The sequence below is a fragment of the Neodiprion lecontei genome, chromosome 5, assembly GCF_021901455.1.
Source record: "Neodiprion lecontei isolate iyNeoLeco1 chromosome 5, iyNeoLeco1.1, whole genome shotgun sequence".
NCBI classification, from domain to species: Eukaryota; Metazoa; Arthropoda; class Insecta; order Hymenoptera; family Diprionidae; genus Neodiprion; species Neodiprion lecontei.
The window spans coordinates 2,812,250-2,826,803 of record NC_060264.1 but is presented as its reverse complement, the minus strand read 5'-3'; the positions used below and the strand labels follow the sequence as shown (position 1 = coordinate 2,826,803).

General features: G+C 39.6%; 3 protein-coding genes across 4 annotated transcripts; 1 reads left to right on the top strand and 2 right to left on the bottom strand.

Moving 5' to 3' along the window:
- The first annotated feature begins 95 nt into the window (after positions 1-95).
- Positions 96-4,072, top strand: LOC107219309 (protein CIP2A homolog). Its single transcript, XM_015657503.2, has 10 exons — positions 96-569; positions 649-870; positions 987-1,483; positions 1,583-1,757; positions 1,841-2,179; positions 2,276-2,481; positions 2,591-2,846; positions 2,923-3,162; positions 3,226-3,477; positions 3,548-4,072. Exons 1-10 carry the CDS (start codon positions 468-470, stop codon positions 3,773-3,775), a joined length of 2,517 nt encoding a protein of 838 aa, XP_015512989.2. The 5' UTR covers positions 96-467; the 3' UTR covers positions 3,776-4,072.
- Positions 4,073-4,162: 90 nt separating this feature from the next.
- Positions 4,163-7,932, bottom strand: LOC107219290 (sialin). Of its 2 annotated transcripts, none has more exons than XM_015657475.2 (8): positions 7,322-7,932; positions 6,483-6,712; positions 6,170-6,406; positions 5,993-6,080; positions 5,690-5,910; positions 5,449-5,607; positions 4,837-5,211; positions 4,163-4,771 (listed from the first exon to the last, which is right to left on the bottom strand). In XM_015657475.2, the coding sequence occupies exons 1-8, from the start codon at positions 7,395-7,397 to the stop codon at positions 4,649-4,651; spliced, it is 1,509 nt and encodes a 502-aa protein (XP_015512961.1). In that variant the 5' UTR covers positions 7,398-7,932; the 3' UTR covers positions 4,163-4,648. The 2 variants fall into 2 exon arrangements, with proteins under 2 accessions (XP_015512961.1, XP_046595496.1); XM_046739540.1 differs by lacking the exon at positions 7,322-7,932 and adding an exon at positions 6,980-7,101.
- A 217-nt stretch (positions 7,933-8,149) lies between these two features.
- On the bottom strand, positions 8,150-14,552 carry LOC107219289 (SWI/SNF-related matrix-associated actin-dependent regulator of chromatin subfamily A containing DEAD/H box 1 homolog). The gene is made up of 12 exons (XM_015657474.2): positions 13,804-14,552; positions 13,390-13,592; positions 13,089-13,279; positions 11,990-12,218; positions 11,357-11,690; positions 10,969-11,243; positions 10,708-10,845; positions 10,311-10,634; positions 9,939-10,240; positions 9,660-9,872; positions 9,256-9,362; positions 8,150-9,130 (listed from the first exon to the last, which is right to left on the bottom strand). The coding sequence occupies exons 1-12, from the start codon at positions 13,910-13,912 to the stop codon at positions 8,991-8,993; spliced, it is 2,565 nt and encodes an 854-aa protein (XP_015512960.1). The 5' UTR covers positions 13,913-14,552; the 3' UTR covers positions 8,150-8,990.
- Positions 14,553-14,554: the final 2 nt, after the last annotated feature.

The following is a 14,554-nucleotide window of genomic DNA, read 5'->3' as shown; positions in this document are numbered from 1 at the left end:
AGTATCGGTCGGTAATCGTCCATACAACTTGAGAATTAGTTCCACCGACGTATCTCGTGTCAATAAGCGCTACGAAATTAGGAGCACTAAAAACATGAGCGTGCACCCTTTCAAGCTTCTCTCCACACTTCTTTCTGCGTCGGTTTGAATCTTTTGAAAATGCGGCAAGCTGGGAGAGGTGGGTACTTTGAAAATGGAAGACAGAGTCTAGCTGTCGGTTACAGGATATAACTTTTGTCGGTATTTCGATAATATTGAGCAAATCAATTAATTTTTTTCACAACTTTGGTGGTCCTTGTTATTCTAATGCGACTGTCGCGGGGAAATTTGATGAATTTTTTACCGCTCTGTACGATCGCGCACCGAATGGATGAGTGGATTTTTCTCGCAATCGCCTGCCTTCAACATTGAAACTGATTCTCAACTAACAAACGGATTTCGAACTGCCGTGAAACAATTTAGACAAGATGGAAAAATACCGATCTATGAAGGCCTTCATTGCGGCTGCTCTCGAGTACTCAAAACATCAGAGTGAAACCACGGCATCTGCATTACAACGAAATCTAGGGGTACGTCTGTTCCCAGTCTCTCTGGACTCGTTGAAGCAAAACATGAAACAAAATTCAAATTGTGTTTGATGATTTACAGACGATCGGGGCTTCCTTAGACTTAAGCATCTTTGATCCTGGGACCAGCATCGCTACAGAATTTTATGTCAGTCTTTACGAGCTTGTGAGCGCTCTTCCATCGCGCTCTAGCATAATTTGGAGCGCTGTTGCCGTTCTCCAGCATGCCTGCAAGAATTCCGCTGCTAGACAGACCCTTATTCACACTTACAAATTCACACCAATTTTGACAAGGCTTCTAGAGGTTTGTCCAATCGGTTCTCAATCTATCAATGTCGTTCGAGGGCAGTTAACGAGGTGAATTAGAATTGCAGATTATCAATGTACATACTAGACGATCAAGTCCTTGCAAATTTGCAGGCAAATCTAACGGCCGAGAAACGTATCAGGGTCCTTCAACTGATTCAGGAGCTTACATATGGAGTAAAGATATCCTGGCAGGAGGCGCACCTGCCTTATTTAATTTCAACTTTGACGCAATGGGTGTCGCAATCAACCGAGGAAGAAGTGGTCGCGTTGTCTTTGGGGGTGCTGATCAATCTCTGTTACAAAAATCTGCCTGCAATTTATACCCTCATGCGCGCCGTCGATACAAAAGTTTTTGTAAAAACTTTACTGAAGCTGCAAAGTTACAATATGAATACAAAAGTTCAATGCTGTAAATTGCTTATGGTATTGGAGAGCATCCACAGAGAACTAACCGATACAGATATCCTGGACTTCGCTACGGTCACATTTTGTAGCCTGATTTCTGCCCTCCAGGAGAAAAATGTACTGCTTCTCAGGCATACAGTCGACTTCTTTGACGATGTTCGACAAAAGGAACATTCGAGAAACGTTCTCGCAACTTATCCTGGGTATATGCTGAAAGATTATCACAGAAATTTATCTTTTAGAATAAACCATATTAGATGTTATAAATCTTTGCTAAACACTGTTGTATCGCATTGTTTCAGTTACGCCGAAGGTGTTGAAAACATATTGTTGAGACTAGAGAATAACTCAGACCCTGAATGTGTAGCATTGATGATGGAATTCCTGGTCTCAATTATTAGACTTCAGATACCGTCGCTGATGCCGTTGTATTCCAAGTGTGTCAGGACAGCGATGATGTGGGTCCCAGTTGAAAGAGTACGGTAGCAAACAGAGTCTGATGCTATACTTGCTGCCAGTTTCCAGCAAAATAGATTCAACTGACAAATATTTGGTTTCAGGTCTGCTCAAAGGCATTGAGCCTCATTAGGATAGTAATCACTGACACTCGCCGATCCAAAGGATCTTTTGAAATACTCAACGAGCTTGACTTGAGTGTTTTAATGCTCGTTCTGGACAGTGGCTATGAAATGGAAGAGAGCGGAAGCAGTCGGAGTATTGAGTCACAAGCCAGATTGACGGAGTTTCTACAGCTTGTACAAGAAATGGTGCGGATTCCTGTGGTTAGAGAGAAAGTAATGCAAACATTCACAGACCAGGCGATGCGGCAGATCTTGAGACCGGTGCTTGAAGAGAGTGAAGCTGCGACGTGTGAAGCTGTGCCTGGAAATCTATTTCAAGTGAGAATCAAGCAGCATGTCACACGTTTGCTTATTATAAGAGAAGGAAAAGTTTCAGAATGACAAGTGTAAAAAATTTATTATCGCAACTATCAGGACCCAGCAACAACTTTGCATGTCCATGCACTCTCTCTAACAGCCGACCTCGCAACCCACGATTCCAACTGGCTAACTCTGTACTCTGAATTGCTACGGAAAAAACAAATTCAAATGGTTATGGCATTGGCGCTATTCACTGGTGATGGAGATGTCAAGCAGCGGGTGTTGCAGCTACCCTCATCAGTCGGATTCCCACAAGAATGGTATTTGTTCCTTTCCATAATTTTTGCTTCATGGCAAAGTGTGAAATATCCGAATTACATTGAAAAAATATGGCTATTAACGGAAATTCCTTACAATTCTACACTACAGCATTTCCGCAGTAGCAAAATGTATGGGCGAACTGGAACCCCTGGTGTTAGTTCAGGGGAGAACGGCATGTGGCCAGTCTTCCAAAGGGAGATCACCCACTGACCAAGGCTATTCGAGCGAAATGCAGATGCCCCTATTTTCGATAGCCCAGGAAGAACGCCTCGATTTATTTATCACCAAACTTGAGCAAGCCTTTGAGTCTAACCAGATCCAAGATACCACAACCTCAGCTGTTATGGAGCTATACGAATATAAGGCATGTAATATTAAGCATTGAGAATGAATATATATATACGTGTGATAACGTGATTCCATTTCTTTAATTTTTATAGTTGGCAGCGATGCGACACGCGGAAAGAGCCACACAAGCGAGCCTCGAAGCGGCCAACAGTCACGCAACTAGCCTGCAACACAGGTTGGCACAGGTGGTTGCAGAGTCTAGCAGGCTTCATCAGTTACTATTTTACACACAACAATGCCTTGAAGGAAGCCGAACTGAAAAGATATGCTTGACTGCAAAACTGAAAGAAGAACAGGCACAAATGAGTAGGACACGTGAGACGCAGTCTCAGGTAAAACAGAGAAACATTTCAAAACTTGAACGCAATTTAATCGTAATTTAAAACGAATCGTAGGAAATTAGAGGACTTCGTAAAATAGTTGTGGAAAAGTCGGCCACCATTGATCAGCTTAACCGAACGACCGCAGAATATTTGGGACAGCTGGAAACTAGTAAATCAACGATCGAGACTCTGGAAAGAAGAGTTAACGATTTACTGACTGAGGGAAAAGTTAGCGAGGCAAAAGCCCAAGAACTTGCAACGAAAATTAACGAACTGAGCCGGGTTATACGGAAAATGGAAGACGGATCGAATAAACAGAAACAGGTGATCAGATCTTAGTGTACGGAAGTACATACCTGTGAGCGTGCGCTAAATTTTTGAAAACATTTTACAGCTGCTCGAAGAGAAGAACAGAGAAATTGCCTCGAATCAGAATCACATATCTGCTCTGAAACAGGAACTTCAAGAGCAAGCAGAGCAGTGCTACAATCGTGAAAAGGCACTCTCTGAGAAAGAAGAGTGTATTGAGAGGATGAAAGGAGAGCTCTCTGACCTGAGTCGTATGCGGGACATAATATTCGAGCTCACTGCAAAAAAGAAAGAAGATTTAAATACCAGTTAGACACGGCGGTCGGTTGTCGGAAAATAATCATCATTCGAAAACGATATATTTCGGATCTGTAACGCGATAACGTCGTGCAATACACTGTTTAAGGCACTTGGTGAAAGAGAAGTCACTTGTTTACCGGAAATTGCACGTTTCTTATCGCTTACAGTTAAATCTATCATAAACTTTGTACCTACTGCACAATTCTCTGCATCTCTTCAATGACTCAAATTTCCGGGACGATAATTGTATCTACTTTGTACTCGTTTCTTTCATTATCTGCAATAAAGGTTTTGTTTTATCTTTTTATTATTTCAGAGTTTGGTGAATAATATTTCCCATCATTCTTAAGAAGGAAAATTTAACAAAAATAGTTTTATTTAAAATAAATGGAATGTTATATTGTCATGTGGAAATTATCACTTATTAATCGGTAATCGGTCAATGTACAATTTTTACAGAGCAAATAGAGTATTTGTGCGATGTAGAAATCTGGAAAAATTATTTTAACCATATTAACATTCCCAAAAAATAGGTCGATTTTCACATTCGTAATTTACAATATTCAACCATCACGAATTTTCACGCGACAGGCAAATTAAACTAGTACGTAACTCCGCGATAGCTTTTAACCGATTCTTCGTGTAAAAGAAATTAGTAATTAAAATTAAAAATCGTCTATGCACCACTTATTATACAATTCACATTATGAAACACTAACTAATTGATAATTGACTTATCGTCGTGGAATCCTGATCCCTTGACAGTAATAAATTTTTACTGGATGCGCAGCATACTACAGTTCTATGAATAAAAAGGCTAGAACTAGTATTGAACAACTAGTTGTGCACCAGGATAAAGGCGATTGTTCCTAAATTATCCACATAGTTATCTGCTCCCTTTACTCCAAGGCTGCTCAGTGGCAGAGGCAAACACCACGTAAAAAAGACTACCTGCCGTGTTCACCCCTGCAGCTAGCCAAAAAACGAGGTGCCATCGAGTCAAAGTTTCCTGAAACATATGTAGCATCGATGTTAGTTATCAGTACAAGCAGTTCTGAAATGCATCGAACTCACGTGTCCCTGGACGACCATGCCAACGATGTAGGGTGCCAAAAAGCCGCACGTATTTGCCGCCGCATTTGTCAGGCCATATAATGTACCGGCATATTGAGGAGCAAGTGCAATGTGATTCATTTGGTTTCCAGCATAAACGGCTCCCTGCAGCGAACCTAAACCAACTAGCATGAAGAGTACAATGTTTCGATCACAACCAGCCCATATTGCACCCAAGAAGCTCAAGCTGGGCCCGAGAGAGCCGATCGTGTTCCAAAACTTGAATGATCCTAGGGTAGATAGCAGATTTTGGGCAAGGAGTGCATCAGCCAACACTGAGATACCTAAGCCTACTATCCATGCACTGAGGTACGGCAACATTGAGTAGACTGCATCCTGAAAAAGGTGTTTAGGACAGTGAATACAAACTAGATATTCAAACCAGGTTGTTCCACCTTCTTGTAAAAACTAATTTTCTTGAATAAGAGGTTTACTCAAAGAATATATTCTTGCCTCCAGTAAAAACTGGTCAACTGCCGATAAAAGTACCAATTGAAGAGCTTGTCTGAAAGGGTAACTTTATCTCCATGGCAGAATAATGTGGCGATCTTGGAAGAAGTTTATCAGTCTCACCTGTTGAATATCGAAATGAAGAATCTTATCCATGTACGTGGGTAGCTCTGTGAGTAAAGTGTAGAAGGCCCAAGATTGGCCACACTGAGTTAGAGCTATAGCCCACATTGGCCGTGAAGTAAAAACAGCTAGCCAAGGTACTGATGCATTCGCCTCGCCCTTTGAACGAATGCAGAAACTAATGACTGCGATTGTGAATGGGAAGAATAACAGAAATGAGGTAGATAAGAAAGAAACGCACCTCATTCTTTAGCTTAACAGATGCTTCGATAAATGCTCTTTCTTGAGGATCAATTCTAGTGTGCTGCGCGGGTGTGTCGAACACGAATATCAACCAGAAGATGTACCAAATTACACCCAGCCCACCAAAGAGATAGAAGGCTAGAGGCCAACCGCCCCAAAGATCCAGTGAACAAAGCCAGCCGCTCAGCGGAAGCGATATCACAGTACCAAAATTAAGTCCTGTGAATGAATAAGTAATTGTGATACAGGATATTAAATTATATGCGAAAGAGTAGAAAAATTTATTATTTTATAGATTTACCCGCATAAACTGTCGCTGCAAATTTGCTCCTTTCTAGTGGTGGAACCCAGTGAGCCAGCATACTGTGCATAGCAGGAAACGTAACTCCCTGTAATAAGGAGTTAAAGTATTGATGCGCAGTGCTTGGTGATGTTTCGTATCTATCATTGAATACATAAGACTAATTACTTAACATACCTCTGTAATACCCTCAGCGACTCGAACAATGGCAAAGGGAACCAGTCCCCAGTAAGCAGCAAACGGACTGATAATAGTCAAAACAGCAGTCAAAAAGACGCCGAGTCCATAAACCAACTTTCCTCCATATTTTTCAGCCAATCGACCACCAGGAACATTAGTAGCGACATAGCCGAAAAAAAATATCCCCAAAACAATGCCCTGTGTTGTTTCATCCCAGTTAAATTCTCCGGTATGCTGGACAAAAAAGATGTGCATGGATATTAGAATTGTTACTTTGTACGAGCTTAGACTGTTGGTAACGAATGCTCACCGGTACGAAGGTTCCATTTACAGGGTCCACAGAAGGACAGATGTCGGTGCTGTTGGCGCTGTCGTTTTTGTTTGATTCAGTCTTATTTACCATGGAGACGATGGCAATCGACAGGTTCACTCGCATTGCGTAAACAAGGGCAAAGCCCATAAATCCAAGGAACCCAAATGTGAAGCGTGCCTTGACCCATGACTTTGTATCCTCAATGAGCGGCTCCTGACTCTGTGAAACTGATAAAGAGTTGTCAAAAAATAATTTAAACCAGTTAAGCATAGATTATGGGTAGAACTCATCTCTGGTAACATAAAAGATTTATAAAATAGATAATGGCCTAACTTTGTTACTAAACTGTTTTTGGTATTTTTGTAATCTGATTACACGAAATTTGATAAAACAATTCTTTTGAATTACACCGTGACTTGTATCGGTATTTTGTCTAATCAGCAAAGTTGAAAGCGTGTAATAATCTCGCTGAGAATGGATCTAGTTACACTAACCGCTAACAACAGATAAGCGTAGCTGAACAGCGATGCATGAGTAACAAAGGCTTAACCTGACAAAAGAGACTACAAAACACCAGCTATGAGCGATATGAAGTAATAACTAAATACGCCCACAAATCACAGCGATACAGGGTTTACGTAATTATTATTGTTGTAAGTCAGTCGGACAAAAGACAACAAGTCGGATCGAAGTTGAGAGGCTGCGTGGTTAAAACAGCTGAGCTGCTGATAACAGAATGAAAATAAACAATGCGTCGTTCCCACGAGAGTAATTTTATCGTTCATACCTGTGTAATACTAAACTACCCAGGTATTAATTTACGAATTATGACTCACGTTTATCCTCGATTACGTCGTTTATGAAAAGCGGTTGGTTGTCCCTGGACAAAGTCGGGTCCAGCACTTCGACCATGGTGTCCTGTCAATTTTCAATTTCACAGACAACAGTTGGCCGTTTTTTTCAGTTTGTATCTCTGTGTAAGATACACAGCACCGCAAACTTATCGCTTAAGAACGCACAGGTATCTGTTACATTGATCTGGTTGTTTTTGCCGCCGTACTCGAGTGCGATTTTCACAGTTTATACAGGTTCACACCAAAGCCCAACTTCGGTACGGAGGTAAAACAAAGGAGAGTTAACAAGGGCGAAACTACTCCTTCTCTTCCTACTTGTCTAAAGCGCGCCTTTCTCAATCACAATTCACGTCTCACTCTACCACTGATCTCTATTGGTCTCTATTGGTATAGAGATCAGTGCACTCTACGCTTGAATTAACCAATTGAGCGTGACGTTCGCAAAGATAAACTTTGTACGTTGAGAGTTTCCACGTTGGCCGCACGGAACGAGACTGAAACGTGACAGAAACAGCAGACGGGAGCACAACTGTCAAACTGAAGTGACGTCATCAGAGTTCAGTTTAATGTTACTGCAATCCGATCGCGCTATTTGCCAATCACAGATCGGGATTGTCTCGGCCCTCTTTCGCCACGACAGCACGACTGGCGAAAAGTGGGGGGAAGTCTACGCGAACCACTGTAGCGTAAGATCAGGAAAAAGAGAGCTGAAAAGTTAAGGATTTTTATTCTGGTAGCTATAATAGAGGAGAGGAAAGATGTGGATGTTAGGAATCTCGATGAACCTTCTTTGAATGATACGATATTGACTTCCATTATCATGTAGATTGTTGTACTTTATTGATTTCAATATTCATCCACACCGTGGTCCATGCTCCGTATCTTTTTAAACAATTAAAAATCATTTGTTCACTCTCAAATATTGGGGTGTAGGTTGTACACACAATGGGTACTTGAAGTCTCAAAAAGTTTCAGGCATTTATGGATCTTGTTGATAGGATCGATGGAACACCATAAGTTAATTTAAGCTCTTTCTGAAGTGAAGTATTTGACTGAACATTACAAACTGAATCGAAAAACCAAACTTATGAAAATGGAAAGTTGAGTACGTTTGGCGAAAAATTACCGAAGTCGGATGGGGTCATCTTATTTTTGTCTGGACCTTGCTTTTGATGTAGGCCCTTGCTCCATCAACGTGCTTAATTATAATTTATTTAATTGAAAATATACAAACGGGTTAAAAAATGTACCAGCACTTACACGACAGACAATCTTAGAAATTACGGCAAGAGTGGTATACTTACTGTATATTCGCAAACGGTAGAAAAATTTGCAATACCCATTCATCCTGCGAGTATAAAATAATAAATTATAGTAATACTTTTTCACGTATCCTGGATAATGGAGTTTCAATTATTGTACACATATTTCGAGCAGTGCGAATTGCAGCTCCAAAGCCAGATCGATGCATTCATTAAAAACCTAATTAAAAGACTTTGTAAAATGATAAAATTATTAACTGAAGTTCACCTTCGGAAATTTGAAATATCACTTCGTTCAATCATTAAAATCGGAATTATTAAGAAAAAAATGCATACAATTATACATCTAAATTGACCGAGAGGATGCGTTTTTAAAAAAGTATCATTCCCTATTCCCCTATACTTGGTCTCTGTACCGATCCGTTCGTTGATTTCGTCGACGGGAGTGCTAGAGATTTGCTTGAGGTATCCAATCCCAGTGCCATTTTAAGTAAGTTGAGAACGCTTTTCTTGTCGGTATTTTCACTGTCTGAAAATCGTTGTACAAAATTTATTGGTCTTGTAACATTTTTTTTATCATTTAACAATGATGCATTTCAACATTCTCGCAATTGAATTTTAATTTGTTTTCTTCCAATATCTCAATATAAATACCTTCGTTGTTAGTAACCTGTTGTTCCAAGTTGAGTTTTCCCTGTGCCATTTCGTACATACCCTCTTCTATAGTATCCTTTGCTATGAATCTTATAATCGAAACCGGCCTGTGGAAAGACGAAACCAAGTGATCACACACGTTCAGGGTGTCCAGGAACACGGGACTTGAAAATTCCCTTATTTTCCCGGTAATTTGATAAAAAATCTCGGACATTCGTAACATTTTTTCGAGCTGTATAACTACTGAATATCCGTTGTTTTAAACAGTAATCTTTAAATTTGCATTGCCGATGAACGTAAATTTTAGAATGAGTTGGATTTCCCGAAAAAAAACATCTTGACGCTTATAAAGATAAGAACCGGAGGGCGTGAGAGTGCTAATGTAAACTGGCGTATCAACTTACCTCTGTTGACCAACCCTGTGACAACGGTCTTCAGCCTGCTTATCATTATATGGGTTGAAATCTAAGTCGTGGATTATGACTGTATCCGCTGCAGTCAAATTTATTCCTAAACCGCCAGCTCTTGTTGATAGTAAAAAAATAAATATGTCAGGATTTTGTGTAAATTCATCGATTAAAAATTGTCTTTCTGGTACCGGCGTCTGACCATCCAGTCTGTGAACAAAAAATAATATATAATACGATTATTATAAACATTGATATCAATAATTAGCTACATACCTTGTAAATTTGTGTCCCCTGATGGCTAGATAGTCCTCAATAATATTCAGCATAGACGTGAACTGGCTGAATATTAAAACTCTATGACCATCAGTTTTGAGTTTTGGTAAAAGTTCGTCGAATTTTTGAAATTTGCCTGAATTTGGGATCAATTCCTGCGGCAGCCCTTGTCCTGCCAAACACTTGTGCACTCTTGTCAGTTGGTTTATCTGATAGTCTGACATCCATAGCAAATCCTCAAACACATAGTCAGGATTTTTCTGCTTGTATGTTGGATCATGAGACAATTTCTTTGCCATATCCTAAAAATATTATCCAATGTGTAATTTCGGAGTGAGTACAAGAAAAGAATCAGCATAAACTGCATCAAACCTTGAGTTTCGTTTCGTTGTAGTAGTCTCTTATAAGTAAGGGATGATTAGCTAGCTTTCTCAGCTGCATCATCATTCCAGTACCATTAACTTCTTTATTGGAATCAGCCTCAACAGTGAACTCAGCGACCAAATTCTGGTATAATTCGAGCTGCGACGCTTCTAAACGACAACGAATAACTTGTTCCGTTTTCACAGGTAAATCCTGTAAAACTTCCGACTTCAAACGGCGAAGGATGAATGGCTTCATGATTCGCTTCGCATTGACTACTTGTTCCCTTTCAAATTCCGTTTCTGCACGGCCACTCTTTTCGGCTGCAATTTTCTGCAATGTTATTTATTCATTTAATCAATAACTGGCGAATGATTTTACCGCCAATGAACTATATTTTACCTACAGTATTTTTTGAAAACAGGCTTTTCAACTCTGCTTGTTTGCCCGCAAACATTGATGGCATCGCGAACATCAACAGTGACATCAATTCAAGTAAATTGTTCTGCAAAGGAGTGCCAGTAAGCAGGATTCGATGTTTTGCCTGAAACCAAATGAAATGTTGATATCTTGTTTTCTCATTTTGCGGAATCATGACGAAACTTAAATTTACTGTCGATAGGTTGAGCGAAGGACTTCTCTAAACTTGAATGTAAAACATACTTACATTGATCCTAATGAGGTTTTCATATCTAATGGTTGACATGTTCTTGAGCATGTGAGCTTCGTCGAAGACTACGTACTGCATGGGCATTACTCTGAAGAGTCTTCGTTCCTCGGGTGTACTACTGACCAGGTTGTAAGTAGTAAGAATAATGTCAACGTCTTCCAAATCACCGGCACGCCATCCCATCCGCATCTCCTTGCGCTCGTCCTGTGACCCGTAATAGCTGACTACCTTTAAGCCTGGAGACCAACGCTCAAATTCGTTGCTCCAATTTTCTGTGCCGAGAGAAAATAGTAAACTCAACGAATTAAGGAAAGAAATTTTTATTCCTATATTTCAAATATCTCGTTTCCAAAGATGCGATGCTACATGGATGTATAAATCTCACCCATTGTCGAACTGGGCACTACTATCAAATGAGGTCCAGCCCCATCGACGGCCAGTCCAGCCTCCTTCAGATAAGTGAGGAAAGTTATGACTTGAACAGTCTTTCCAAGTCCCATTTCATCAGCTAATATGCCATTGACATTCTGGGCATGCAGCACAGCAAGCCAGTTAATACCGACCATTTGGTATGAGGCCAAATTCAGACCAGAAGGAATCCCTGCTGGTTGTTGCCTAATGTTCGTTGCCCCGGCTGCCACGGCTCTTTCTAGAATCGACGAAAGTCGAAGGCACTTCTTCATCAAAGTATCGACCACGTGACGTGTCCCCAACAGTACCTTTAATATTTTTGTTAGTTTATTTTTTGATGACTTCCGGATAAATGATAACTGCTTGCAAATGCACTCAGCACTTATGTCGCTGCGTGCAACTCAATTTCAGTGAGATTTAAGCATTGGTTTCATATTGTCTTTTAGATGAAAAAAATGCAACAATGTGATACTAGTAGACAATATGTTCGGTATAAAAGATGCACACTACAAGACTATGTTTTTTAGAATAAATCGAGAGAAAGAATATTTTTATGTATTATTAAATAGTTGATAATGTATGTAGATGTAAAACAATTTATACAGACCTGGGCAGAGTTTAAAAGTTCAGTATCTAAATATCTATAATTTTGGAACTTTTGCACCAAGTCTCGCCAGTCGTGGAATGGACGAGCCTCGATAATGGCATTCGCTCTTTTCTGGGAGCAGTGTGACATCAGCAGCAATTCCATGTGCAAAGCATTTTGCATGAAATCCAGTACAGATTTCTTATCACTAGTAAGTTCGTTTGATACCGCGGCGTCTGAATCGTCATCGCTGAGGACAACAATAACACAACATACTTTTGAAGATTTAAAGAAGTAATTTAAGAAAAATTAATTATATTTTATAAAAAAATTATTCAACTTGCCACAAAACAAACCTACCTATGCACCAAGCCTAAGGGTCAGTGCACCCTCCATTTTAGTGACAATTTGTAAGCAGGTTCTGAATTTCCTAATTAATTGTAAGACTTAAGAAAAGCAAAATGCATAAGACTCAAAAATATGCTTGCTAAAGCTGAATGCAATAACTTGTCACAACAACATACTACAAAAATATAACTGGATTGGACAAATAAAAAGTTTTCCAAGCCAATACAAAGAACCGCAATATTTCCTTCAAGAATTTTAAAAGAAAATAAACCGCCGTTGTGTGAAGAGTATAAAATATGTTTCTATGCGTTAGATTTAGCAAAATATAGCCAATCTACAATACTCATAATATTTTCAGAACTACCACTAAAGGCAGACACAAGAATAACTCTCAAAACGATTAAAATTATTGCATAAATTAGATAGCTGAATAATGTATGCTGTAGAATTGTAACAGACCCAAAGCAACATAAAATTAATAATCATTTATACCTATTACAGTTACTGCTGTACCAGAAACAATCTTATGCATATGACTATGCTAGTGAATGGTAAAAGCTTGATCTCATTTAATTTTTAGAGAATCCTGTACTCATTTAGTTTCACATATACCTACATTACAAAAAGATAATAACATATTGTTACAAATAAAATTAACTCCTTTATATCACTTAAGTATAATGGAAAGAACAGTACAATGATTAAATACATACTTCAAAAATCAGCATTCAAGCATGTTTCTCTGAAAAAGTTTGAAGCCATCAAAACTCACCTATCGAATACCCTATTCTTGTAGTTCTTTTCATCTGAGTCATTATCAACATCCTCGTCGTAATCAACTTTTCTCCTTTTTTTCTTACTAGACGACAACGGTTTATTGCCAAGTCTCTTCCGCTGGCTATTAAGCTGTCTCTCTGCTTCATCCGTCTGCCAGTTGGAGTTATTTAGCGCTTCGAGAATTCGCTGTACAAACAGAAAGAAACATAGAATTAAGTATCTGAAATTAAAAATGCGCCAACTTGGGCATTGGCTTGAATTTGACATGAAATTTGGCATTGAGACATGGAACAAACCGGAGCATCGAGGCGAGGATACAATGTACTCAGGTACTTGAATTTTTCTTCCCTTTCTTTGGTTTCTGGTTTATTGTCAACGTGTGGCATCGAACCTTGCAGCTTAGTCGGGCTTCCCACATCGCTGTCACTGTCTTCGATCCTGTTCACTGGCTTACGTCGTATTTGGTTTCCAGAACTCGTCAGGTTACTGTCTTCATCAGCTACAGGCACAAACATCAGAATTTGGTTTTGTTACATGTATTGCTAAAGGTGAGGATAGTAATAAAACAGGATGGAATGGGGGTAAGAAGCTGAAAGAAAAACGGAAAAGAAAAACTGAGGTAAGGTGATTTGAAGTGAATTTAAGTGAAACGTTGAGAAGAATAACGATTGCAATTGCAATTACAATGAAAAATTTTCCATGGGACTTACACGTGTTCATCTTTTTCACTGGTTTTTTCTGAAATCTAAATTTGCGTAAATTTTCCAAAAGACTGTGGCTGCCCGTTGATTTAATCTCAAATGAATTTGAATCTGACATATTATCCCGTCAACTATCGGTGTAGCGCGATAGAGGTGACATTTCGTGGTGTTTGAGATTCTTTCTTTTAGTTTTTCAAAGGCAACCTCCAACAAATGGAGATTATAATAACAGATGCACGGACCCAAGCCGTGTATACTACATGTAGGTGTATATTGTAGAGTATGCAGTTTGTATCTTTAAAATGTAAACGCTTCACTCGATTCACGATCTCGCGTTGCGGAATTTTCACCGCTGAACTTGTAGAGGAAAGATGGCTAATACACGACTCTTGGCGACGGCCGAATGATGGCCGCGAAGTTGGCGAACACCTGCAAGATAAATCATCCGTAGTTTTTTGTGATGTCGAGTCGAGGGTCTTCGTTCAGTTCTCCATAGCGTCGATAGTTTATGGTTCGTAACGAGGGTTTCGAAATTCGATTATTTTCGAAAAGAATGCTGAGGATCTTAATTTTCTCTTGCTTAAACGTCTCCGCCAGTTTTCGAAAAACCGAGATCTTCCAAGTTGCATCGAACTACTCCGTGATAGATCTGCAGCTTACGGACAGACACGTCTGCGAAGAGGTAATTAGTCTCAAAGAGCCAGCCGCTGCTTGAATACGAAATATCGATTTCATCGGTAGAAATAGTCGATGGCTAGAA

Bases quoted from the DNA above. Each gene is read 5' to 3' on its own strand.
- LOC107219309 (XM_015657503.2), top strand. From the start codon at position 468: ATGGAAAAATACCGATCTATGAAGGCCTTCATTGCGGCTGCTCTCGAG. The intron at 1,758-1,840 runs GTACGGTAGCAA...ATTTGGTTTCAG, and splicing joins TGTGGGTCCCAGTTGAAAGA to GTCTGCTCAAAGGCATTGAG. The intron at 3,478-3,547 runs GTGATCAGATCT...AACATTTTACAG, and splicing joins GATCGAATAAACAGAAACAG to CTGCTCGAAGAGAAGAACAG.
- LOC107219290 (XM_015657475.2), bottom strand. From the start codon at position 7,397: ATGGTCGAAGTGCTGGACCCGACTTTGTCCAGGGACAACCAACCGCTT. The intron at 5,608-5,689 runs GTGCGTTTCTTT...ATTCGTTCAAAG, and splicing joins CTGTTAAGCTAAAGAATGAG to GGCGAGGCGAATGCATCAGT. The intron at 5,212-5,448 runs GTGAGACTGATA...CACCTTTTTCAG, and splicing joins TTCATTTCGATATTCAACAG to GATGCAGTCTACTCAATGTT.
- LOC107219289 (XM_015657474.2), bottom strand. From the start codon at position 13,912: ATGTCAGATTCAAATTCATTTGAGATTAAATCAACGGGCAGCCACAGT. The intron at 13,280-13,389 runs GTTTGTTCCATG...CTGTTTGTACAG, and splicing joins ATCCTCGCCTCGATGCTCCG to CGAATTCTCGAAGCGCTAAA. The intron at 9,363-9,659 runs GTAAGTTGATAC...GTCTTTCCACAG, and splicing joins CACAGGGTTGGTCAACAGAG to GCCGGTTTCGATTATAAGAT.